Source organism: Clytia hemisphaerica, unplaced genomic scaffold (assembly GCF_902728285.1).
Source record: "Clytia hemisphaerica strain Z4C2 unplaced genomic scaffold, Clytia hemisphaerica genome assembly, whole genome shotgun sequence".
Taxonomy (NCBI): Eukaryota; Metazoa; Cnidaria; class Hydrozoa; order Leptothecata; family Clytiidae; genus Clytia; species Clytia hemisphaerica.
The window spans coordinates 100,645-127,778 of NW_027103858.1; the positions used below are offsets into that span (position 1 = coordinate 100,645).

A 27,134-nucleotide genomic window follows, 5' to 3' on the forward strand; every position below is an offset into this window, starting at 1 on the left:
TTATGTAAGTATATATTTCTGGAACTTTGCCTTGATTGGAAGGTTCTTAAAAAAAAACGAATTAAAAAATGTTATTTTCTCATTCTCGACCTCAGCATGTTTCTTAGTTTTTAGGCGCATTCTGAGCCTCATGTTTCTTAAAAGTGTGTTTCTTAAAAATAAAAACGTGTAGTCTGCAAATAAAGAAATTGAAATTTCTCTTACCCTTTGATCGTCTAGTTTGAGTAATTTGGTTAAGATGAGTACAAGCACTGATGTCCATGCTTTGCGATGACTGGATGATTCCAAATTGTGAAAATATTCGAATGCTTCTGCTGTGACTCTATGAAAAAATCGTAGAACAATAAAAAAAATGTCGTGAAAAGATTCGAAAGTAGTATAGTATAATTACGAAAATATTCGAAAATGCTTCTGTTTTGATTCTATGAGAAATCGTTGAACAATAAAAAAAGTTTTGAAAAGATTCGAAAGTAGAGTATAGTTACGAAAATATTCGAACGTTTCTGTTGTAGTTCTATGAAAAATCGGATGAAAGATATGTTTGATCAGAGTGCCATATTCAGCTAAAAAAAAGTCTAAGTAAGAATCGACGCCGCAAAACGCAATTTTAACTATTATTTGAGGTTTCCGGTCAAACCCAAAAGATTATTGGACGAGACTGGTTTTAAAGGCTTACCGTTTCAGTTTTTCTTCGACGCTCTCCCAAGCTTCTTGTCGAGATTCTTCGGAGTATATGCGAAATAAGATGCGTAGTAATGATGCTAAACTGGTCGTTTCTTGTTTTAACAGGTTCGGAAGTGATTTGCCTTTCGTAAATCCTAAAGATTAAAAATCAAATTGTTATAACTTCCTAGCCAGTATACAGGGCTGCTACAGACTAAGACTATGTATATAGTCTAAGAATAATCACTACAAGAAAAAAGCCCAAAGCCGAAGAAAATTCGCTAACGGGTTTTTTTGCCGAAAAGAGTTTACAGTCGGTAGAGTTGCCAGTCGTTCCTTCGAAACTCTCCCACCGATTTTTTCCCGTATACCGCCATAACGCCATAACGCCATACCACCATATTTTCCCGCCTTTACTATCACTGTAACGGACGATAACATCATCTGTTACAGGCTTGCAAGTTGAAAATTCTAGACTTTTAGTCATGAAAGCCAATTTTTTTTCAAATTTTCACCTGAAAATGTCAAAAGTTTTCCAGACATTTTGGCAAAATGCCCAACATTTTCCAGACATTTTTATCAATTAGGAAAGTTTTCAGTATTCCCTTAAAGGTCATTTGAAAGGCCAGATTGATGAATACAGAGAAATGAGAAATCATATATAGTTTAAAGATTTTTTTAGGAAAATTGACAATAAATACTCAAAATGGGGAAAATAAGACCATGTTAAGAACATTTTTAGGTTTAAAACTCAAAAGGTTAAGAACATCCGAAGGCTTCAAAAAGTCTGGATGTTCTCATATAAAAAACCTGTACTAGATACAGCAAACGTACCTGCTTTTAATAGTAGGTTTCTTTGCTCGTAATTACAATTGAAATCACGCGCAAAGATGTGCGCTTCGTGAAGACAAGTGGCGAACAGTAGAAGTTGCTCTGAACTCAGGTGAGGGAACATGCCGACATCTAACAGCGAAGACACTTGCTCGGCTTCCGTTGACTAAATAGATTGTATGAATAATTTATTTTCCATGTTTGATAACGAAAGCATAGAGTTGTGACAAGACCAGTGTTCGAAGTTAAGACTTGAGAGTATACTTGACTGAATCTAGACATGTACGCAGTATTAATTTACGCATTTTGTTATTAGTGATTATAGGCGATTAAAGTCTTGTTCAAACCAATGACCAACAAGTCCCTCGGTATGTACACAGAATCTTTTTCTTGATAATTTCTATAAATTAATATTTATTATATAATATTATTTTAAAGTTTAACATAACTTAATGAACCTAAAAAATGGATTTAGCAATCGAAATTGATTGAATATTTAAGTTTTTTCAAACACTTTATAGTTATTTAGTACAAACTTAAAAAAAATTTGAATGTTTAATTTCAGAAATTAGAAACCAAAGTTACTGCAATTACATCGATTCGCAGGACCACAAATATAATTAAAGTCGTATTTAATACTTATTTTTAGTTACCTTGAAATTGCCTTCCGGAAATATGTTATCGAAAAAAGCCTAAAATATTAAAGATTGACAATTTTATTTTAGACATTTTAGATATTAGGCTTATTAGTTTGCAGTTTCTAAAATATTTTGGAGTGACTAACTGTTCTATAGTTCATGATATTCATGACATAATGTTTACTACGGAAATACCCCGGTTATAGCCAGCAGTGGCAAATTTAAACTAGACAAAAGTTGTATAAAATTTACCACTACTGGCAAAAACCGGGGTCTTTCCGTAGAAAATATTACGTTATGAATATCATGAGTAGCACGACACAAAGTATGCAACGTCTTTCAAAGCATTGGGAGTTTATTAAGAAGTCCAATCAAACTTATCCTATCTTTATTTTTTTAAACTGTATGAGATTTTAAAAATCAAAAACGGATGATGAGAACATATATTATACAGACCTGTGCGGCAGCCATATTATCTGCATCTTCTTTTTTACTTGTGGTCGGGAAGAAAACAATATTATCAATGGTCTGTATCAATTCCAGTTGCACCACACATTTGATCAACATTGAATTGAACATTGTCTTCTCTGGCGATATTTCTGTTGTTGGAAGTGTCGGTAAGAGTGGAATAAGTAACTGGGAAAAGCTTGAGAATACTCGGTAATTAATTTCAGGATTAACAATTATAAATGACGTTGTGCTCTAAATTTCTCCAAGTATAAAGGAGCAGTTAATTTAAATGATCGAAGAAATAATTTTTAGTGATGCGTGTATTATTAGTATTTGGGTTATATGTGGACGAATGTGTTTGCATGTGAAATTGAAACAACACAGATATCTTATATAGAACACTAGATAGAGCTGCTCTGTATTTCCCCAGCAACGGCTGGCGAAGTAAAAAAAATCCGTCATCTTTGCTGAAAGAAGGTCATAGTAAAAAGACTTCAAATTTCAAGAATCTCGCAAGCTAAATTGAGACGTCACTTCATTTAAGATGGCAAATCATTTTGCTTCAAGTAGGGTAGGAAAAGCTCTATCTAGAGTTTTTTATAAGATATCTTTGGGAAACACCTATTAACCTTTAAGCGTGATACGTACCATTGCAATGTCTCCACCATAGATCCAACAGCTGATTGGTTGTACTCGAGTTAATACGTCACTTACAACCAATCAGCTGTTGTGTCCGTGATGTAATATCAAAGACGTTGAAATGGTACATATCATGAAGGATTGGATTTGAGTTTACCAGGGTGAAAATAACGTCAATGTTTGACGTAGAGAATATCTTTGGAATTAATGCTTATTGGGTGCGCTCAACATCCAGAAAACTTTCAGAGTTACTTTTTATATGATTTTATATGATTTTGAAAATCTGTATTTAGCTGATATCTTTTTGTTATAAAACTCAAATAAAGCACATATTAGCACACTTTTTATTTATTCTTAAAAAAAATAATTACTGATGATGCTTCAAAATACCGAAACATGTTTCAAAATTAATATGCTTTGGTCAAGTTACCCGATTGTGTCAAGCTATTGACTTTGTTATAAATAATTGACGTTATTCAACGCTGGTAAACTCGATCCAGACCCCTCTTGTGTTGAAAGTTGGAAAGATAACAATGAGTACTACATGTATTATAGAGCTTACTTTGACGTGTTATTGCGTTTAGACTTGTGTTAGAATCGAAGCGTTGTAAATGTGCAGGGTATTGTGGGAAATTATGTAAACTAATATCGTCACCTTCACTGACGTCATAATGGAAGTCACCTTCTGAAAGAAAAAAAAGAAGCATGATTCAAAAAATAATTTTTTCGAAAATCGGGTTCCATGATTTTAGCCACTCTTTAGAGAACCTTTCCCTCTACGTTTCTGCCAAAAATCAGAGAAAACTAATCAAGCAATTTTGCACAAAAGAAAAACAAAATGAAAAAAATTAAAATGTAGGCAGCTAAAACTTTTAGTCGGGGCAAATTTAAGTCGGAGGAAAACTTACACTTGTGAAAAACCTTTGTCAAAGCTTCCATGAAGTTGAATGTTAAAATTTTCCCCTTTAAAGGTAATACCTTTAACAGTTTCGCAAAAGAGTAATTCCAATGCATGAATGAAATTGACCGATTAAACTAAAACGAGTGAATAAACCAGAAAAGCAAACTATAATATACCTGGTACAGAATCTACTGTTAGTCTAGAAGGTGTTCGTGAAGGTCGCCGGACATGTCCCGTACCGGACGGTGTGGATGGAGATTTAGCATGGTGGGTCGGTGTGCCGACCGGGTGTTCTGGTGGAGTATAATTTTCTGGTTTCCACGAAATGAGATTATGCGGAACACTGGATTCAAAGATGAGACGGATGCATTTTGTGGTTTTGGTCCAGATTTCTGGGGTGAATTTTTGACCGTTCGATACGACTAAATTTTCCAGACAATTGACGCCGGATCGTGCAAGTTGTTCGTTATCTGTAAAAAAACAAAACAAAACAAAAATCATTGAGAATTTATAAGGCGTGAAAATTCATAAACACAAAATAATATTTTCTCGAACTCACAATGCAATCCAGATTTAGATTTTAGCTTATGTAACACTGGATCTACCAATATATTAAAAAGATTCTAGTTACTGCCTTAAGGGGACTACTTTTCACGGGAACTTATTTTCGCGGTGCGAGGGTACTAAATTGGCGCATTTTGCGGAACTAATTTTCGCGGTTGATACCCACTTTTTTCCGAAATCCTTTCATATTTCTAGGAATTTTTAGTAAAAATTGCATTTCGCGGAACTAATTTTCGCCGTAGACACCCAAAATCACGAAAATTAGTTCTCTCGAAGTAATCATTTAATGAACCTTGTTTGACACACCATACATGATTTTTAATAAAAATTGAATTTTGCGGAACTAATTTTCGCGGTAGACATCCAAAATCGCGAAAATTACTTCCCTTGAGGTGATAATTTAACGAACCTTGTTTGACACACCATACTAAATGTCCATACATATCATCCAGCAGAACGTCAGCCAGATCTTCGAAATATTGCGTGAACACATCAATAATGGCGTATAAGGCGTGGTTACACGTGGTTGTCATCCATTCTGCTTTCTGTTGATTGGTTGATTGTGATAGAGAAATAAGAAAGAGTTGGTTTAAATGAAATTTTAATAACTTCAAGAGTCTAGATTTCTAGTCACGGTGTCGGACTATGAAAATATATAATATTCATGACGTAATGCCTTCTAAGGAGACACCCCGGCTTTTGCCATTTTGCCATCACTGGCAAAATCCGTAGAGGGAGCCAAAACTTTAAAGATCCTCTGATCATGCCAACCGCAATAGCGGGATACAATAAAGAAACTATTCTAATACCATAGTGTCCTCCCCCCCCTTTATTAAGGGGGGGGGACCAATTTTCCAATTTTGAATGGGTGAGGGGGGGAAACGAAAATTTGAATAGTAAAGGGGGGGGAGAGGGGGGAAAACATCGATAGTTGGCAAATTTGGTGGGGGGAAGTGTGAAATCACTTCAACTTTATCTCAGCAACCAAGGTCAGTCCACATGATATCATGTGATTAGATCATGATTGAAAAATTAACCAATTTTCGCTCTATTTTGTCTAGTATTCCTTTTGCAGCAAAATTTTAAGTTTGTGTCAGGTTGAAATTTGAGAAATTTATATCGGTATATGGGGGGGGGGGGGGAACTGATATTTTCAGAATTTTCTGGGGGGAAAGCAAAAAAGAGGGGGAAACTAAAAAACCGAAAGGTCATAGGGGGAAAAAAAAGAGGGGGGAGATTAAAAAAAATCAATAATTTGGTGGGGGGAACAAACCCTGGATGACACTATGAATACAATGGAGTCTCCGTAACTCGAACACGCACGGTGCACATAAACTTTTTCAAGAAAACTTGTTCGAGTTAAGGAGACATTCGAGTTAAAGAGGTTTGTGAGTTAAAGAGACTCTACTGTACATACATATTCGTCATAAAATCAATTATTTGATTAACTAGTCAATCAAGGTACATAAAAATCTGGACTGAAGCAATTTATAACCCCGTGTAATACAGCAGTAATATAGGTGTTATAGGATAATACAATAATTGTTACTAAATAATACTAGTTTGTATGCAATTATTTTCTCTTTTATTATCTACCATGTCTGAATTAGCCGTCTAGCACGATGGACTAGTAACAAACCCCAGGTAACTGTTACCTACGCTTCAAAAGCACGTGCGCAAAGTGTAGGAGTGATTATCACTTCATCTTTTTATAAGCATTCCACTTATAAGCATATCTAGACTCAGATATAGCACAAAATTTAAGCTTATACTAAGCATTACCTTGAGCTTATATTTTCTGAATTTGATTGTTTTTGGCTGGAATTTTACAGATCTTCCCTAAAATTTCCCTAAAATTTTGCTTAGGATATAAGCATATGTAATTATGAAAATTTTGCTTAGGATATAAGCATATGCATTTATGAAACTTACCTCTGCCCATTCAATGGAGAGATCAGGTAATTTCATGCCATCGAATATTCTGAAGACAACTTTGAAAACTTCTTTCCACCAATGCTTGTGATAAGTGTGTCCGTATATTTTCAGGATTTCGAACATCACAGTTAACGCTCTACAGGAAAACGATACATTAAAGGTCACCCTCAAGTAATTATAACAATAGATTAAAAGAGATTATTTATCACTAGATTTTACAAAGAAATATACAGGGTATTTGTGGGTAGTCGTTTAAAAATATGAAGCACTATTGCACGATGATTTCTAACCTAAGTGTGAGACAACAACGAAGGGACGAGAAAACTTGTTCGAGTTAAGTAACCATTTGAGTTATAAAGAGACGAGTTAAAAAGACTATTGTATAAACATTTTCATCAGACAACGACTAAAATCGTATGATTTCGCCCTGGTTGTGTTACATACAACCATGTGAAACAACGCAGCTATCTAAGCAAAGATTCCGTGGTCTGAATTTGACTTCATATGCGACTTTGAATTGTATACCAATGAAAACAAAGTTTTATTTACCGGATGGTCCAAAAAGTGTCAATAAAATTCAAATTTTGACAAGTTCTATTGGCCCTTTTCTCTTGAAATTTGATACAATCTTTAACATAACTGTGAACATCCCTCAAAATTTCATTTTCAGCAAACAATTTTTGGACCACCCGGTTTTTAATTACCTCGTTCTGACGTCGAGTTTACACCGATTGATGATACACGATAATTCGAAGATGACTGGAAACCAACCTCGTACCCAGACCCTGTCCGTGTCTGATATCCCAGCATCCTCTGCAAAATGCTCTTTGAACATCTGAAAAGAACAACGAGTAAAAAAAAATCAATGACAAGAAATGCTTAATGCAGCTCTTAATCTTCATAGCGAAAATAAGAACTTTTGACTCCTGTTCATGTGAAAAAGACTCAGGTCTTTTTTCTTTTTCTTTTTCAGATCTTAATAATAAAACTCATAGTCTACACAATATACAGCTCCAGGCTTTTAAGCCGTATCCTTGGTCTATAGGCACTGCTATGGGTGGCCACTAGTGACTCCCAACGGGAATTCGTTTATTAATAGGATTTAACATAATAGAAGTTTCAAACAAAAGAAGTTTATCCATAGAGGTTAGGAGTTAAGAGTTTTACGCTCGAAACGAAGGAAGATAATATGACGAAGCCTATCAAGATCATAAAGTTTTACAAAATATTCAAGTAAACAAAGTTTTTAAGATTTTGTAGTCACTAGGAATAGAAGAATCAGGCGCCAATAGTTAAAGAACTCACGTTAGGATTCTCATAGACGTGTTTTGCACAATGGCGTATCAAACGAATCGCTTCCATACTCGTGTCCGGGAAAGCGGCATTACATGCAAACTCGGACAAACATTTGACGGCATCTTGAAAGGAGTCTACGGTAGCCGAAAAATGCTTTTCAAAGATAATAGCAGTTGTTTGGAAAGCCAGTTCAACGATTCCTTCATCGAGGTCTGAAGCAGCCAAATGAAAAACGGAAAAGACATTCTTCCAACCGGACTTGATGTTCTTAGCTTGTGAATTGACCATTTGAGCAACACAGCGCACCACCATATCACGAATCGTTGACGAGCTATATCGTAAAGATCAATTAAGTTTTTTTCATCAGCAAAGGATTTTCAACAGTGTTGCAACTGAACCTTGGTAACTTTTAGGCTTAGGCACTGGGAAATATCAATTTTCCCCATTCCAAGGCTTTGGTTAAAGTGTTATTAGGATCCTTTTGAGAAATCAGCAGAAAGGATTTTCCGTCTGCAGACTTTTCTAGGAGTTTGATTAACAAGTAGTAGAAATGCATAAAACCCAACTCAGCAGAAACTTACTTGTAAAAAAAAAATTTACGTACCCGCTTTTCTTCATGATATATTCGAAAGGTCGGAGAAAGTCCTTTTGGAAATGAAAATTGGACAATTCTCCTTTCTCCAAGAATTTCATGGACAATTGCCGTAAAGAATCCACGCAGAAAAAAGCAATCTCTTCGTTCGGACTACAACCGACCTGTAAATGGAGAAAGATTGATTCAACCATCACGTTTTTTTGTATAATTATTTTTTTTAAATCTAATCACTTCCAGATAGCGTATTAATATGGAGATTCTCCCGTACTATAATCACACAACCTCCCATGGATCATTTTTCATTGAAAGTTGAAGTTAGGCACTTATAAAAGGAGAAAATTCTATCATAAAACTAAGCCTCTGCTGTAAAAACAGTGAAACCAAGGGCAAGAACCGACAACAAGGGGTGCAATCTCAATGTAGTAATATTAACCATTGCCGTGCCTACGTCGGCATATGTCGTCATAAATAATTTCCATTTATTTGCCACGGTTTTTTGAAGAAAATAAAGCTAAATGTGATAGTAAACTCTGGCGTTGACATCTGGAAAAATTGTCGAACCTTCTTTTTACCCGTGGCAAGTAGGTGGAACCTTAAAAAACACACGGATGTTAAAGGGTTAATACAAAGCAATGCGGAGAAAGAAGATACAGACCTTGTTAAAGTAATCACCGAGCACATTCCAAATTCTTGACCATTGTAAACGAATACGACCCATGTTGTAATAAGCAATCTCTACTATCTTTTGTAAACTGTACATTCTCGGCTGAGAAGGTGCTACTAGCTCGTCTTGCGATACGGACACTAGCGCCGTCACGAAATCCACTATAGCGTCTCCGTCAAGCCGTATCGAGCCAGTGAAGATACGATCAACAGCTACGACTACACTTTGAGATGACGTCTCGCCCATTGATTCTTGTATACTGGAAAACTTCTTCGAGTCGATAACACCGTTAGATTGGAGTCCAGTAGAAGCGCTACCAGCTAAGCCACCAACGTTGACCACAGGTGCGTTCGAGCTACCCCCGGTCACGTATCTCGGACGTATGCCTGTACCGATGAGTTGTAACAGCTCTAAGTGGGAGATACATTGCATTATCTCAAGCCAGGAGTGTGCAAGATAATTACCATCGGTGTAAGCCACGCTAATTAATGTTTTAATGGTGTCGATGTTCTTAGCTTTCATCTCGGTGATGACAGCGTTCGCCATAAGCATGCTGAATTGACAAAGTGCCTGAATGTACGCATCTCTTTCAAGCTAGGAAAAAAGGTCGGAAGTAAGGTTAGTATAATTGCGACCACAGTCGGAGGTGACATTAAGTTTCGCTTTCCCTTTTTTCATCTTATGTTCAAATGGTCGGGTTTTAAATTCAAAATTGAAAAAAAATCGAGACATGATAACAAAGTACAAAGGTACCTAGCACCGGTGAGAACAATGTTTGGTGTGACAATTCAGACAATAACAGCAGGGGCAAACACTAGAAGTCGTTTTCTTATCAAGGCCAAAACATAATATGGGAATTAGTTCCCCAAGAACTTCGACATCTCAATGACCTTAAAGAATTTAAAGACAGAAAGAATTCATGCATCGGAAACTAATTTAGAATATGAAAAGTGTATATTGATGGTGTCGGCTTCATTTAAGAACTATATAAGTTGTAAATAGGTTGACTTGTATTATTAGCTATTTGCTTTTATGTAAACGATTGATAGATAAAACCTAAACTAACCTGTAGCTGAAAGATACACGAGATTCTTATGGCACATCTCATACCATCTAAACATAAATTAATCAAGTTGGCATCCTCATTATCTTGCAAACCAATGCTGAAGGCTGCCAACACTGGTGTCCAAGCAATCTAAAACGGAAAATCAAAAGAAATTCCTGATATTCATGATGTAATCCTTTCGTTGATTGACACTCCGAATCAAAACATTTGGCCGCCATTATTGGTGACAAAACATTTGCGTTTTGCGTTCCTCGATGTTTTTCAAGCAAGGATCCCCGGAACAAAATAAGAAAAGATTAGCACAGAAGTCTAAATATTCCAAAACGAAGAAAAACTCTTTAATTGAAATTCTCTACGCTTTCTTTTTCGTTAACCCCCGGTTTCAATACAAAGTAGCGGGCCAATTTCCTTCCCGTCGTTACGTCACATCTATTGTTCATGCGTGAATATTACATCATGAATATCAAGAATGAAAGGGTTTGAATAGGTATTGTTATTGTTACTGATTGTTATCATATTTTATTCCATATTTTACTCCATATCTATAAAACTAGTGTATATTATGTATAAAAGTTGCGAAGCGATCGAGACAGGTCACTCAATTCGCAAGTTGCATGCAAATATTTATAGGATAACGCACTCGATTCGCAAATTGCAAAGCAAAAAGATAGAAAGTATTGAATTCACCCATAGGAGGTCCCAGCGGTTACCGTAATGTTAATATGCCCGATCAGTTCTTCTTTTTTCCTAACGTGATAGGGGTCTCACCAAACAAAAATGACTTATAAGTAAAAATTATTCGAAGAAAATTTCAAAAATGGCGTCTTTAGTTCGGGAAAGCTTTTCCACCTAAAAAGTAAAGTATTTTTAATTTTGGTTTTTATTTTGACAAATTTTTTAACGAATTTAAAATACAAAAGGAACTACCTACCTTAAACATAGGTTTTGCGTGTTGGATGTGCGTGGCTTGAATAAAAGAGGTTTGTACGTGTGAGATGTCTTCCATCATGCTTTTGGCGATCTGTGCCATACTCTCCATCTCTTGTAAATATAACATTCGCCGTTGCTTCTCTGTCATCAAGACTGCAAGAAAGATAAAAAAGATTGGAGGAGTGTTGTTGCTCTAACCATCATTGTTTAACAACTTCCAATGATTATTTTCTATGTCATTATAATATCAATCAAGGATCATATTTGTGTTGGCTTTTTCAAGCAGTATTGAACCTTATTTATTGTAGCCTATAGAGAAAAATTTGAAGGCATGCACCAAATAGAAACGGATTTCAAAATAGACACAGCCTGGTTGGTAATAAAGGGCCTTTCCTAAAAATCCTTTTATAGTGTCTTCAACTAGAATTACACTACGAAAGACATCTGACAGTGGTCAAAGCAAGTTTTTACACCTAGGAAATCCTCCATATTCTTGGAATTTTGGTGAATTATGCAGAATTTTGAAGCGGAATAACCTCTATACATACTTCACTGAAAGAAAAGGAAGAACTTTTAACACGGATCTTACAGAGGGTAGCAGGTCGTTGATTTTGAGCTTTTTGTGGATGTTTCATCTGGATTTCGTTCTCTTGGATGTCTTCGTAAATGGCTTCCAAATACTCTTGTGGCAAGTCTTTACCATCATTTATACCACGATTCATTGTAATATATTGTTCTTTGGTCATTTTACGTTTGACCTGAGATGGAAGTACAGGACATGGATTAGAGGAGAATAAATCGAAAGCCAGTAAGTCGAAGAGCAAACACCGTGAATCTTACGATGACTTCCAGTTAATAGAAGTGGCCATGTCGAGTCCAATCTTAGACAGAAGGTTGTATTTTTTTCGAATTGTCTCTAGCTCGAGAAAAATGAATTTGAATTCAAATTAAATCGATTAAGTCGAGGGGGGAGGGGGCTTTCAAATATCTTATGAAACTGTTGTCCAGAACTGTTGCCTAATCTGGTCCTATTCAAGGCACAAAAGTAGAACTATCGAGCCACAAAAAAGTCTAAAAGGTGTTTAGCGTTCAGAGTTGTATACAAAAGATTTAAATGTATTATGGCCTCCGAAACTGAACTGGACGAAACCCAATCTCAAGATGGCCTCCACCATTATACGGACTACACAATTAGAAATTACAGTACGATTTTCTGGTAATAAGTATACCTGTGAACTATGTAGATCAGTGGTCAACATGATGATCGAATAAGCGAGGACATATGCAGCGTCAGCACTCGTGAACACCTCGTCTCTAGAGAATATATATAAAAAAGTGATTGTTAAAATTTTATACAATGGAGTCTCCATGATTCGAACAAGCACGGGAAACAAATTTCCTCGAGTTAAGGAAACTTTGAGTTATGGTTTAAAGGTTTATAAAGCACTATTAACTGAAAGGATCATAAAACTTTTTCCAGTTAAAAATATATTCGAGTTATAGAGGTTCGAGTTAAAGAGACTCCACTGTAGACGAAAATTTGATGGAAGTCTGAATTTTATGTCAAGAAGACTTGTATCCTATTCAACCTAGGAATAAGGAATTGCGAAATTTTATAGTTCCTTTATTTCAGTTCATCTAGCACAATCGCCATTGCTTGGGTCATGTCTTTTTACCACAGATGTCTTTTGATAAAACTGAATAAAACATTACAGAAAATACTAGATAGAGAGAGTCTTTCTCAGCCTAGGAATAGGGTTTAGTCACTTACCTTTATATACCCTGGACAAAGTTTCTCAATCACGGCCTAGCAAAATCAAATGTTTTTTTTTTAAGTGGTACCCTAATGGTAGCATTATTCAATAAATAGCGGTGTAAATGCATCGAGAGCGCTCAATCTGATGTCATTTGATGTTAAGTTTTAACACTGCAATGACTTCTTTCCGGGTACCATTTTAAGAAAAACTCCGATCAAAGATGGTGGATATAGCTTTGTCCATGGATATAAGGTTAGTGGGTTTAGTAAAATTATGGTAATTTTGGTGAAAGATCATATTAAATTATTGATTTCTAATATGTTTATACTCGAATCTTTTATGGATTAACAATTGACAACTAAAAACATACTCTATGTTGCATTCACAATATCGGGAAGCAAACTTTTCCATCAGTCGATCGATCTTTTGTGCTTCACCAGGCAATCGGAAATTCTCCAAGAACATTCTCAATGACGACACAAAATCAACTCCTTCAAAGTCCATCATGTCCACATACCTGTACATCACTTCTTTGGCAAAACTAGAGAAAAAAACAGCAACAAAATTTCATAATAACTAGTTTTTTATTCACGATATGCACCATTTCAATGTCTTCCATGGACCCAACAGCTGATTGGTTACAAGTGACGTATTAACAGATTTTACTGATTTTGTCACTTGCAACCAATAAGCTGTTGAGTCGGTGATGTAATGTCAGAACACATTGCAATGGCGCATATCATAAATTGGAAAACATTCAACTTTCTATCCTGCCTGTTCTTAATGTAAGAGTAGACCAAAAGTAGGCAGAAAGTTGGAAGTCGAAATATTTTCTAGAAAAAGAATGAAAGAGCTCATTACATTAACGTCAAGAGAAGGCAACGCACTGACTTTTGACAGCCTACCTTCTGCCCACTTTAATTCACATATAGAAACGGCAGGGCAAAAGGTGGGCTGTTTAAGATTATGTTCAGATATTACGGTTCGAAAAAAAACAGAATTTAATCACTTTCTCAATCGCATTTCAGATAAACTTTGCAAAGCGACTAAATTCGATCTACTTACTCTGAGAAGTCACCAAGCAATTCACCAACCATGGTCTAGAAGAGCAGTGAATAGATTAAATGAGAACTACTCTTGTTTTTTGTATTTGAAACCACAGAAGAGATTCAGCTCTAATTTAGACGGCCAACTTTCTGCCCTGCTTTTTCTAATTGTTAGAGTATGCAAAAAGTGGGCAGAAGGTTGGAAGTTAAAATCTTTGCTTGAAAAAAATTGAAGAAGTCATTGCATTGACGTCAAAAGAGGACAGAAAACTTTCTGCCAACTTTAATTCACAATTAGACTAAAAAGGGCGAAAAGTGGGCCATCCAAATCAGAGCTTACGAAAAGATATCATCAGAAAGAAAAGAAAATCCGATACGAGTCATCAACCTTGTTAACCCTATTTAAAATGCTCTTTAAAAGGAAGACAACACTACATCTAACTGAATCTACTAAGTGGAGTGGGTGTAGAGCACTGACCTTTATATATCCTGGACCAAGTTACTCAATGCCGACCAAGCAAAATACTTTGATCGGAGCTTTTTTGAAATTTATACCCGCGGAGAGAGCACTAGATCTAGTTTCGCTTGAACACTAATGATGTAGCGCCGTTTGTCGTTAGGCAAAGTTTCAAACACCAAACACTACAATGGCTTCTTTGCGGGTACCAACTTTCAAAAAAAACTTCGATCAAAGATGGCGGATATAGCTTGGTCCAGGGATATATAAAGGTCAGTGGTGTAGAAAGATATCAGTACTTACTTTATCAAGTCGATCATCGCTCATAACAAATTCAGCGACAGCAATTGGAGTGCTCTCTAACAGACCTTGTTCTTGAAGGTATTTAACACCTTTCATTGGACTCTTGTTGTTAAATCTACGACAGAAAATAGTTTTGGAAATGAATTACAAACCTGATAAAAATGAGGTATTTCCAAACAGTAGCAACAGAAAAGGCATCCAAACTACCCTTTAGAATATTTGATCTGCGGTGATCGCAGAAAATATTCCAAAATTACATTCCAGCAAAAAAATTGAATCTTTGAGGGATAAATTCCAAAATTATTTTATACCCTGAGAAAGACGATTTTGAGACAAAGACAAAGACACAAAAGTATTCTTATAAAATATCCCAACCTTTTGATTCCTTCTTCGACGAGCTCTTTCCTTTGTTTCTGTACGATGATTTGTTCCGGGTTATCAGACGCGCTTGATACGGTGTTGGTGGAATTTAATGATTGTTGGCTACCACCATGTGAATTCTCCTCCAACGTTGATGAAGGTTTACTATCTGGTTTATCCAATAATCCACCCTCTGCAACGAAAACAAAAACACGAGATTATTATAAGGAATAAGCTAAACACGGAAAAAAGAAGAAATTCAAAGTTTGAAGTAACCCTTAGGAATGAGCTTTTTTGAAGGTTTTTACCCAAAAAAACAACATCGTAAGAACCTTTAAGCTTGAAAATTTTAGAGAATTAAGACCAGCCCAGCCCGAGCCAAAATTTACTAGTTCTTATAAAAAAAGAAGTTTGAACTAGTCAATTGTCTAAAGACATAGACCTGACGCATCCAAAAGTGTTAAAAAAAGTAATTTGACATTGAATGAATAACTGTAATTTATTATACGAAACGGATCAAATTATTGGGTGTTTTTTATAATTCATTCTCTTACCTGGCGTATGGGAGACTTGGTTGTAAGGGTTCATGTAAAGATCTTTACTCCAAGTCACCATACATTTCAATATTGAAACAAGACATTCGATACCCTGAAAATTTGGTAGAAAAATAAAAATAAGGTGACTGATGAGAGAAGCACCAAGTCAAAAAAGTTTCTCAGGAAAAAACTCCCAAATTTAGAACAATGTACAATGCGCCTAACTAATAGCTCTGCTAAGCAACAATAATAAAGGTGTGGTTTCAAGGTCCAAGTTGGCTGAAAATGATCGTTTTTATCAAAAATATCTTAACCCTTCAAACTTCAGGACATATATAAGTTTTTAACAGCTCGAGACTCAAGATTGTCCAGTCTTGTTAACATCCTCGATATTTTAAGGCGCAAGAAAATTAGAATGTTGTTGATAGAAAAATGATTCTTAAAAAAAACTTTCTAGTTTGAGTGAAGAAAACAATTTAAGTTAATTTCATACTGAAACGCGCGTCCCGCATCCTTTGGCAACATCTGCGTACGCAGGACGTAAATTTGTATATGTTCGGTATATGTATTTGCTTGAAACTTTGAGTATGAAATTAATTTAAATCGTTTTCCTTACTCAAACTAGTATAAAGCTCTGTTATCATTAACATTGAGCACTGTTATTGGTTTTGGGTTCCACAAAGCATATAAAAAACTTTCTTCAACTTACAATTACTCTGATTTTCTTTTCTTGAGCAGGGGTAGCACCTAATTCCATGGCATGTCTTCCTTGAGCAATTTTGGAGAGGTCGTACACAAGACGCTCAAAAATGTTCGCTGACTGCAAATCACAATCATAGTTCACATACACGTCCACAACCGTCTGAGCATCTAAGGTTGACCAAGATAAAAGATATAAAAACATTGATAAGTAAGACTTGATATAAGTGTCAAAATACAGTTTACGCTCTCTAATTCGATCTTCAAGGGGAATTGGATTTTCATCGAATAAGGGAGCTTATCGAATAAGGGAGCGTCGTTTATGAGAGTTTCTTGTTGACGGGGACTTTAAATTTCATCGAATAAGGGAGCCTATCGAAGTAGAACGTCGAATTAGAGAGCATCAACTGTATTACAGAAATTTTAAAGTTTTTGATTTTTTTCGACCTTAATTTGTTGGTTTGTTTTACTGTTTATCGTGTTGGTATAAAAAAAACATATATAACTTATTTATAATTGATAAGTTGGTCTCGATTTTTTAAAATTTGATACAAACCAAAAGATAACCTAACCTGAATTCTATTTTAAGTTTTGACAAAATGGCATTAACATGATATTCCTTTAAAAAACTGAAATTGACTTTGGTTGAGAGTACTACGATCTTTATATGGTCTAACAAACAATAATAACGATCGTTTAAAGAATTTATGTATACCTTGACAAATCTTGGTTAGAGCCTGCATAACCATCCATTTATGTTGGAAAGAGCTGGTGGACGTTTCCAAGATGTTCAAGAAGATCTCCCTGAAGAACACCTGAAAATGAATAACGAATGTAAAGATCTTTTTTTTTTGTTTAGAGAAACTTATGGCCGGTCTCCACTTGCACGCGCTGCGATCTCACTTTTTCGAACGAAGCTTCCACGCTATTGGAAAAATGAAGCGATTCCATTTGCGAGATCTGACGTAACGGTTGAAAAAAACTCCTGTATGGAAGCGAGGAAATATAATAAAGTTATTAAAGTCAACAATGTCTTAGTAGTGTAGTGGCTATCAATCTTAACTATCAGGGGGGATCCGGGTCAGAATTCGCCGGAAATTCGGCCGTCGAAATAGTTCCTCGGTCGGTGGAATAGTCGTTCGGCCGGCCGAAATGCTTTCCGACCGGCGGAAAATTGGCCGTCGGAATAGTCATCTGGCCCGCGGAATAATCGCCCAGCCGCCGAAATAGTCATCCGGCCGTCGGAAAATGGCCTTCAGAAAAGTTATCCAGTCCGCAGAAAGTGAGGTCGAGTTATTTTTTTCGAGTTATTATTTTGAGCTACAAAAAAACGAGTTATGACAACATTTCCCGTAAATTTTGGTTTAACTATGATGTCATTGGTCATCATCAATATCGTCGTTATCTCGTTTTTTTGCTTACTTTAATTGTTTGAGTTGTTTCCTGTTGTTAACTAATCGGTTATTTTAAATTGAATAACTTTTAGATAAGCTATTTAAAATTAATTCCCTATTAAATAATTCTATAATTCTATAACTCCTCGGTTCCTGAATACCAGATTGTTGATAAGGTTATTGTAATCAAGCCAAAAATTACAAAAAAGGACGCAACAACTCGGTTTTTCATAACTCAAAAAAAAAATAGCTCGAAAAAAATAACTCAACCTCAATTTCCGCGGACCAAATAACTTTTCCGACGGCCAATTTTCCGCGGGCCGGATGACTTTTTCGGCGGCCGGATAACAGTTCCAACGAGCGGATGACTATTCCGACGGCCAATTTTCCGCCGGCCGGACGACTATTCCACCGATTGCGTAGACAGAAACTCAAAAAGCCTGTCCGTGACTGTGCTAGGTATCCATTCCACAATACACCATGAATGAGGTTGGGGTGCGCTGGCCTTGTTGCCTAGTGGTTCGGACCGGATTAACGCACTCGATCCAAAAAACTGCGTGGCAGTGTTTTGCAAGCTAGCAGGCAGTATAAACTACAGCGTAAGACATCTACCAAGATGAATCCTAAACCACTCAATACAGATCCGGGCATCCTCTGTTAAATTCGACAACGAAATTGTTACTTTTAATCATTTTCCTATGGAGATGCCTATAGCAAAAAGGACCTACGATAATAATAAAAGAAGCATTAATACTGTACCTCAATCTGCATCTTCAAATGTGTCTTGAAATCAGAAAGCAACGTTAAAAACAACGATAATGATAGCTCAAAGACTTGAGGGATTGAAGAAACACCATTCTTTGAAAGGGCAACACACAGGTACTGTTTAATGGCACTGATAAACATTTCACTGGTCTTGAATACTTCGCCAGCATTTTGTAAACAAGCCAATAACAATTCCAATGATAAAACTTTGGATCGAAGCTCGTGTGATCTGGAGAATGGAAACAATGGATTCATTTGAGTGCGAAATATTCAGGCCACGGTAGGACCCTACCCATCTAGCCTGAAACCTACATAATCTCCTACTACATAAGGACTACATTTTCCCCAGTTTTTCCATTTAAACCCTTATGAATAATACAAAATCATATTAACATCATCAGAAATATCTTACTAGGGGGCACCTATATGCTAGGGGGAGGGAATTTAGAACCTACTGGTACAAAATCAAGCTGAAGATTTCAAAGACAGCTTTTTAAGTTTCCTAGGCTTTAAAGCATAAAAAACATACTTTGGATCGTATGGAGCATCTGGTAATTGTTTCATCGACAATTTGCAAAGTGATCTGAACACCAAGAAAGCATCTTTCTGAAGAATATGTGGGAAAGAAACTGCTGACTTAGCATAATTTGCGGACTCGACACCATCTTCTGAAACCACTGTTTGCGCATCATCGTCTTGTTTAACTGATTCATTATCGGTTTCTTCAGAAGGAGGCAGGGAAGTATTATCAGTTTCTGGAGGAGCCTCTTTGCTGGTAGAATCATTACTGTTTTCATCATCAGCTTTTTTCTCACTGGCATCTTCATGGCCTTCGTCTTGTTTTGCTTCTTCTTGCTTCTCAGACTGCTCTGTTTTAATTTCTTCAGCTATAAAGAATATATCAAGAACGGCATTAGAAATGGTCAAAATGTGGAGTTTGGGCCAACAAAGAACCAAAATACATTGAATACTAACCATTAATATTTTTGACATAATTTCTTAAGACAATTATATAAATAGTTGTGAATGTCACGATTGAGTATCATTTTTCTCGATTCTTTAGAAAATAGGAACAAGAAATTGGAAAAATTGAGAAACAGGAAAACTTTGATACCAACCTTCAGGAAAGGCACTTTCAAAATTAGCAAACTCTGAGCCATCTTCATCTCCCTTGTTAGTAGAGCCAGATGATTCACCATCATCATCCGGGCTTGAAGCAGAATTCGACCTCACAACATGATCACTGAGTTCTTTAAGACTTTTTGGTGATTGCAATGGTGCAGAATCTGAGTTTTCGATTTCTTGGTGACTAGTATTATCAGTAGTTACTATATTTTCTTCAACTTGATTTTCATTGTTTTCAGTAATAGCAGCTTTAACTTCAATTCCAGAATCACTATCTTGGGTATTGATTGAAGATTCATTTTGATCAACTCTGTCATCATCATTTTTATCGCTAGCTTCGCCATTTACTGTTACATCTACATTTTCGTTAGTTTCTTGGTGTTCTGAAGGTTTTTGTGGCTCTGGAGCTTCACCAGAAGGTTCTGAGACAACCAAGTTGTTGGTCTGCCCAACGTTCTACAGAAATGAAGATACAAGAAAATTTTAACCCTTTCATATGTTGAGCTCATTTTTAGAAGGTTGATTGATATCGATTCTCACTGTATTTTGGACACCCTACCTTCCCCTGGATTTTTTGTAAGTTTATATAACCCTTGAATTTCTTTTCAAACTGAATACGCCAAATTATGTTAAATACAAGGTATTTAAGATACCTTGTATCACTTCACTTATTTCATCTAGAGAGCCCTAACTCTACCCAAGAATCTAAGCAATAAAATTTAAGTTTGTTTTCAATTTTTTGTAACATTTTTAAAACTTGCAAACTATGGTGTAATGTGCATAAAATCAAAGTAAGGAAATAATAATAGGTTACTTAAAAAAATTAAATACACTTTAAAAAAATGCTTACGCCTTGGGCCTCCATTTTTACAAAGATGACGCTAATCATTTGAGTCAAAGTAGCCTTTGCTGTTGTTTGGTTGATCAGATTCTTGCTTGCTAAATAAATATTGTAACATGTTCTGACAGATTGTAGCAATGTTCCTTCGTGAACCTCGCAGGCAGGAGATGTTACTGCTGTTAATAAAGCCTGTAAAAGAAAAAGAGACAGTTAAAACCTTGATGATAATGGTTACTGATTTGTACACAACACTGCATTATTGGGGTGTAAAAAGTCCAGCAAAATGAGACTAATTTTTGGCAGGTACAACGGCTGTCAAATCACTATTTTTTTTAAAACGGCTCCAAAGTCAACAAATTATTATCTTTGTTGATAAATTTTCTTTAAATTATTTCAAATATTTTTGGAATTTGTAATTTATCATGTATACCTTTATAATTTGTAATTGAACTCCTTCATCAGTCAAGGTACCATTGAAACAACCACACACTGTTTCAATGATTTTGTCTATGATTTGTTTGCCTGGACGCTGAGAATCTGGTCCATTGGTATAGCCGTATGCAATCATTTTCTAGCGAAAAAGGTATGAAGTTTAACTTTAGTTTCTGCAAACTTAAATTTCAAAGCCAATCAAAATAACACTTAATTTTAAATTAAGTGTTATTTTAATTATTAAATTATTTTAATTATTTTAATTATAAAATTAAAAATTGTTAAGCTTGCATATAATTATTCATTATAATCTATTGGGCTCTTCCAGAAAAAACTGGGAGTTCTTAGGGAGTGAAAGATAACATATATTCTGCAATGCAAGGGGATAAAACATGTGTTCAGGGGCTGAAAGATTGTCAAGGGAAAGATCATTGAAAAAATATATCCTCACTTTGAATTTTTTTCTAGAGAGCAAATTACCTGTAAACAATCAAGTGCACTGCAAACAATCTTCGGACTTTTCGTTTGTTGGCATGCCATTTCAATGGCTGGAAAGAACTGCTCCAAATCAGCATCCTCACTTTCTCCTCTACAGAATAAAAAAGTTACTTTAAATTACTTTATTATAAATAAACAGTTTTTTTTCATTAATTATCAGTCACTTTATGAAGTTTTCTTTAGTCTCAACCACCAATCATCTGGATAATTTCTGTGAGGTTTTAAGGGTTCATATAGCTCAGACTGGAGGAAACATTAAAAATTTATATCATTTAAATTAGTCGTCTAAATTTGGTATTTTCATAGTTTTCATTGAACTAAAGCAGTTTTATGTACCAACCATCAAAAGTGTCAAGGGGGATGACTAATGAGATTTTGTGGAAAAATTTGAGAGGGCTTCTCTGAAATCTGCCTTAAATTTAAGGAGGTAAACAAAAGATTAGCCCGTGAAATCATATGTAAAAGAAATTGCTTACCCTGATACATTGCCAACTTTGTCTATAAAAAAAGAATACAGAAGGGTTTATTGGAATTATAAGATATAATTGGGTATAAAATTGATCATATCCCTGGAGAACTTTTTATTCGAAAGTGTGTTGAAAAAGATTAACAGTTGACTCATTTTGATATAATGTTCTTGAATGAAAGAAGAGATATAAAGTAAAACCTAAATTTGGAATAGGAAGTTTTTTTGAATAAATTTTGCGATGGAGTGCCATATATATTCCACTTTTATTTTTTGTTGCAAATTTCAATATATAACCCTTTTATATGGGGAAGGAGAAAAGAGTCTAGCCCAGTTTCAAATCCTGATAATAACTTTCAGCTGTCATGGGAATGTTAAAAGAACACAAGAAATCAAAATGAAAACGCACAATGTGACAAATGATTAACTGAGACCCGCCGAGTCCACTGTAGCACAATTCTCAACCATAATCATACCTTATTACACAAAAATAAGTAGACAATGTAGTTAACAAGAATTAAGAAATTTTGTGTTAATTAAAATCCCTTTAATCAAAATCAGTCATAGTGTAAAAAAACAAATGAAATTTGTGTTAACTTTTCATGTGTTAATTTCAAGGTCAACTTTATTTAAAGTTACCAGGTCAAGGCTATAATATTAAACTATAGAAGCATAAATCTGCTATAAACCCACTTAATTTTGGGGAAATAAGTGACAAAAAAAAATTAGATGATCTTCTATTTCCTGTATTAGAAGGAATTTTATTTTAAATTCTAAAATTATAGATGACAGAGCTTATCCCATTTGAGAAAAAATTGAGGATAGAAACACTTTTTCTTGATAGCTTTGAAGGAAATTTTCATTATTATGAATTCCTTTGTTTTTGGCTATCAACCAACATTTTCATGATTATTAGAATGCGCGTAAAACTCTAAATGAGCTTGGGACTTTGATTTGTCAGATTTTTTTACGTTTTTCTAACCACGCTGTTTTATTTATCCACCATTCTGTCAGCGAGTAACTTGCCAAAAAAATTCGCACAGCACAGATTCTAAAATGGTAGAGTAGGGCTGTGACCGAAGTTGCGTAGTTTTTGCACGTCATTTGTTTTGGAATTTTCCTGCTTTGGTTTGTCCGACATTAGAGGGCTATGTAAGTTTCTCTCCACTGACAGGCAATTAAAACAGCATTTAGTAGCATGAAAACCAGAATATAATTCTTCAATGGGAATCAAAACTATAAAGTGCACTCACAAACATCAATTTTTTAGATCTAATAAATTTAATAAGGCACTGTCATCATTCCACAATCAAACAAAAAAATTTCTCTCAAGAGCCTTGTAAACATTTTCAACAACTTCTATCAAAATAATCTGCCGTACCTAAGTTCTACATTTTTGCGCGGTCCGAGTATTGAACCGAGAACGCTTGCAGAACGCCTGCAAACTCCTGCACGGATGAAAAACTTTAATTAGTCAAGCACTTTCTCAAGCGAAAAGTATACAAAGGGATTCTAGCTTTATGATAGTGCCGTAGGTCATCAGTGGATAGCATCCAATTATCATTATCCCTTTATTTTCATTCCTAGAACTTTTTCAAAAAAAGGAAAAGTAGACAAGTTGCATTTTTACTGGCTCTATTCACATGCTGAATTTGAAAGATCTTCTATTTGTGGCGTTTTTTTTGCAAACTTCAAAAAACTGATTTTTTTTTAAGCATCCACAACCTATACCCCACCCCCCAGAATGTCCAATCAACAATCAACTCTTTTCGTTCGCTCATTCACTTTTTCGTTCGCTCATTCGCTTTTCCGTTCGCTCATTCGCTTTTCCGTTCGCTCATTCGCTTTTCCGTTCGCTCATTCGCTTTTTTGTTTGCTTATGTGCTCTTTTATTCGCTCTTTTGGTGTGCTCTTTTATTCGCTCTTTTGGTGTGCTCTTTTATTCGCTCTTTTGGTGCGCTCTTTTAATTCGCTCTTTTATTCGCTAATTACGTTTGCTAAACGCATTCAGTTTGCTCTTTTATTCGCTCTTTTTGTTTGCTCAACACATTCAGTTTGCTCTTTTATTCACTCTTTTGCTGCACTCTTTTCATTCGCTCGTTTGTTGCGCTCTTTTCATTCGCTCTCTGTTCTGCTAATTATCAGTTCGGGATTTTATCCATTCTGCAAATTATGAGTTCCGTAGATTTAGCGTTCTGTAAAGTAGCCTTTTTTCAACATGGAAACGGATGCTTATAATGTATAGCATAGCACATGTCACATTTTCATTATGATTGGATATGGTATGGCTGACCAGAAGTTACATACCATTCTGCAAGGATTAGGCCTACATGATTACGTTCAGAATTTCAAAGATGAAAACATAACATCTGATATAACTTCAATGTTATCAAAAGAAGATTTCAAGTCACTCTGGCTTTACAGATAATTCTACTATCATGATATTGAGAAATAAATGTTGTTTGTTCGGTGGTGAAGGCCCAGGTACAGCTTTGACAAATGGCGCACCCAAATTTATAATTCCTAAACAAGTGCTTGAAAACTTTCTGGAAGACGGTTGTTTGATTGAAGTAATAGCTAACATGCTGAATGTTTTTATACGCAATATTTACAGGCGAATGGAAAATTATGGTTTATCAAAACATAAGTTTTCAGAGATAAGTGCGGAGGATTTAGACATCTTGTTGATAAGACTTGTTGAAGAACTCCCTAATTGTAGAGAGGTAATACTGAGAGAATTGTTAAAGGAAAGAAGCATTAAAATTACCAGACAAACTTGAACCGGATTGACAAAAATGGTAGTCTAAAAGGAAGAAAAAGAGTTTACACCATAGAGTTTACAGTGTACAGGGACCAAATCATTTGTGGCATTTGGATACAAACCAAAAACTTGTAAGATGGAATTTCATTATTACTGGTATAGTTGATGGCTTTAGTCGTTTAGCTGTAGGTTTGTATTTCACCAATAACAACAAGGCTTCAACTATTTTGAGTTGCTTTCAAGCTTCTGTTGAAGAGTATGGTATACCCAGTAGAGTACGTGCAGACAAAGGGAAGGAAAATGTTTTGGTTGCTGATTGAGCAGAGAGGGGTTGGTAGGAAAAGTATGATTACTGGAAAGAGTACTCATAATCAGAGAGTTGAAAGATTGTGGCGGGATGTGTATTCAGGTGTTCTCTCTTATTTCTCTAACATTTTCACTTAATTTAGAGAAGCAAGATCTTTAAGACTTGACTTTATGTCCAGCATCTCACTGCATTACATCATGTGTATCAAAAACGAAAAGGTTACTTTGTAGAAGTGATATTTCGTAGGATTGGTAAAGTCCCGAACTGATAATTAGCAGAACAGAGAGCACCAAAAGAGCGAATAAAAGAGCACATAAGCAAACATAAAGAGTGAATGAGCAAACAAAAAGTGCGTATGAGCGAACCGAAAGAGCAAATAAAAGAACATAAAAGTAGGGAGGTCAGGGCAAAATTTCAAACTCATCTAATCACTTTTAAAATAGGTCCATCTGAAAAAGGGTAAAAAATGCAAGAATGGGTCAAGAGGGGTCAAAGACCTCTCAAGAAAAAGCAGTTCCGAAGATATGCCATTTTTTGTGCCTTAAAAACAACTCTTTCGGTAACAAAACAAACGTAAAATTTTGTTTCTTATCACATGGTCTATTATGGCCAATTAGAAGAGGCCAAATGCTCGTCAAGTCTCTTCGACTTCAGCGTTCAAAATATGAACGCGCGCTTTGCCCAAGCCAGTTTTTCAAGGCAAAACTTAAAATTCTGTACATCATAAAAATCATTAAAGCACCGATAACGCTATATTGTCTTCAGCCATATCTTGGCCTTGTAAAAACTGGCTTGGTTAACCAGGCTAGTAAGTTCTGCCAAGTTTTGAAAAAAATTAAAAAATTATTTTCTGGAACATGTGTATTTTACAGACCCACCAGCTAATTCAAAGATCAAAGTAAAAATTTGATCAAAAAAAGGTGTTCCTGGAGTCCGATTGGCTTGAAATCTTGCACACATGCTGAGATTCTGGAAACTAGTCTGAATCTGAAATTTCAAAATTTTTGGAATATCTGGCGGTATTTTACAGAACTGGTCTGTAAATATCACAAATTTTTGGAATATCTGGCGGTATTTTACAGACCAGTCTGTAAATTACACACTCTGATAAAAAAAAAGGGGATCCCGTGGTCCGATTTACCTGAAATTTTTTCTTTGGATTTGAAGAAAGTATAAAGTCCTTTCTCAAAAAAATGTCTTTTTTTTCTTGCCACAATTTGGAAACTTCAGCAGTTAGAGAATCAATTTTCAAACGAAAAAAAGCCTGAACTGACACGTCATGATCAGCAATTAACGGACACAGAATTCCAAGAAATTTTTCGATAGCGTGAGGCATAGGAGATAAAGATTTCCAAAACTACCCTTAAGGAAAAATTCAGTACGCATATAGTAAACATGTAGTACACATCAAGTAAATTTGAAGTAAACATAGTAAACATAAAGTAAACATCTGACCAAACAGTTCGCAGTACCAGTAAGCTATGAAAAAGTGGTACACTTTTTTCAGTACACATTGAAAAAATGAGTAAACAATAAATTAACAGTACACAATTTTTAGTACACATTGAAAAAGGCAGTAAACAATAAAAAAACAGTACACAATTTTTAGTACACATTGAAAAAGGCAGTAAACAATAAAAAAACAGTACATAATTTTTAGTAAACTTTAAAGAGGCCCAGTAAACAAAAAAAAATCAGTACACAAAATAAGGATGCAATGAAAAAAACAGTATGCAGAATGAAAAGTGATTCAAATTATGAGTAAACAGTAAAAAAAGGTTTAGACATGGAAAATCAGTACACAGCTATCATACTACTTCGACTAAACGCCAGCTGGGGCGTTCGTTGAATTTGGATTTTAGGAGGGGACGTTCTTTCGAGGGGGTGTTTATCAAATTATCTTTAGCCAGGGGCACTTTAATAAAGTAAATTTTAGCCATATTTTGTCTTTTCGTTTTCTTTCAATTCAAATATTTCATTTTAGCTATATGCTAAAATGGGTCAAACTAATTCAAGTCTCTTAGCCTACCCCAAAGTTATTAGCCACATTTTGGCGAAAAACTTGTCCCCAGGCCCTAAAAATCAAAATTTTGAAAAAGATGAAAAAAACACCCCCAGGGATTCGCCCAAGGATGAAGTGTGCAAAATTTCAGCCTGATCGGATCATTTTTGAAGTCTCCAGCCTGCCCCAAAGTTTTAGCCTCGTTTTGGCGAA

At 35.4% G+C, this 27,134-nt stretch overlaps 2 protein-coding genes across 4 annotated transcripts in view; both read right to left on the reverse strand.

Annotated features, from left to right (window-relative positions):
* LOC136808286 (coiled-coil domain-containing protein 146-like) overlaps positions 1-27,134 on the reverse strand; it is a 108,752-nt gene that overhangs the window by 31,473 nt on the left and 50,145 nt on the right. The window lies entirely within an intron of this gene.
* Positions 1-27,134, reverse strand: part of LOC136808291 (brefeldin A-inhibited guanine nucleotide-exchange protein 2-like) — a 48,486-nt gene that overhangs the window by 9,834 nt on the left and 11,518 nt on the right. The window contains exons 2-32 of one of the 3 annotated variants that reach the window (XM_067064825.1): positions 21,862-21,883; positions 21,368-21,476; positions 20,886-21,026; positions 20,465-20,644; positions 19,608-20,070; positions 19,019-19,376; positions 18,484-18,718; positions 17,046-17,145; positions 16,341-16,501; positions 15,650-15,743; positions 15,111-15,288; positions 14,736-14,850; positions 13,995-14,029; positions 13,300-13,470; positions 12,402-12,486; positions 11,762-11,930; positions 11,174-11,325; positions 10,243-10,371; positions 9,168-9,770; positions 8,522-8,673; positions 7,927-8,248; positions 7,326-7,456; positions 6,619-6,757; positions 5,096-5,231; positions 4,299-4,592; positions 3,784-3,906; positions 2,589-2,731; positions 2,148-2,186; positions 1,498-1,660; positions 677-818; positions 205-322 (exon numbers count right to left, since the gene is read on the reverse strand). In XM_067064825.1, the coding sequence (XP_066920926.1) occupies positions 205-322; positions 677-818; positions 1,498-1,660; positions 2,148-2,186; positions 2,589-2,731; positions 3,784-3,906; positions 4,299-4,592; positions 5,096-5,231; positions 6,619-6,757; positions 7,326-7,456; positions 7,927-8,248; positions 8,522-8,673; positions 9,168-9,770; positions 10,243-10,371; positions 11,174-11,325; positions 11,762-11,930; positions 12,402-12,486; positions 13,300-13,470; positions 13,995-14,029; positions 14,736-14,850; positions 15,111-15,288; positions 15,650-15,743; positions 16,341-16,501; positions 17,046-17,145; positions 18,484-18,718; positions 19,019-19,376; positions 19,608-20,070; positions 20,465-20,644; positions 20,886-21,026; positions 21,368-21,476; positions 21,862-21,883 (5,402 nt within the window). The remainder of the gene's footprint in view (positions 1-204; positions 323-676; positions 819-1,497; positions 1,661-2,147; positions 2,187-2,588; positions 2,732-3,783; positions 3,907-4,298; positions 4,593-5,095; positions 5,232-6,618; positions 6,758-7,325; positions 7,457-7,926; positions 8,249-8,521; positions 8,674-9,167; positions 9,771-10,242; positions 10,372-11,173; positions 11,326-11,761; positions 11,931-12,401; positions 12,487-13,299; positions 13,471-13,994; positions 14,030-14,735; positions 14,851-15,110; positions 15,289-15,649; positions 15,744-16,340; positions 16,502-17,045; positions 17,146-18,483; positions 18,719-19,018; positions 19,377-19,607; positions 20,071-20,464; positions 20,645-20,885; positions 21,027-21,367; positions 21,477-21,861; positions 21,884-27,134) is intronic. The other 2 variants (XM_067064827.1, XM_067064828.1) reach the window with 2 other exon arrangements.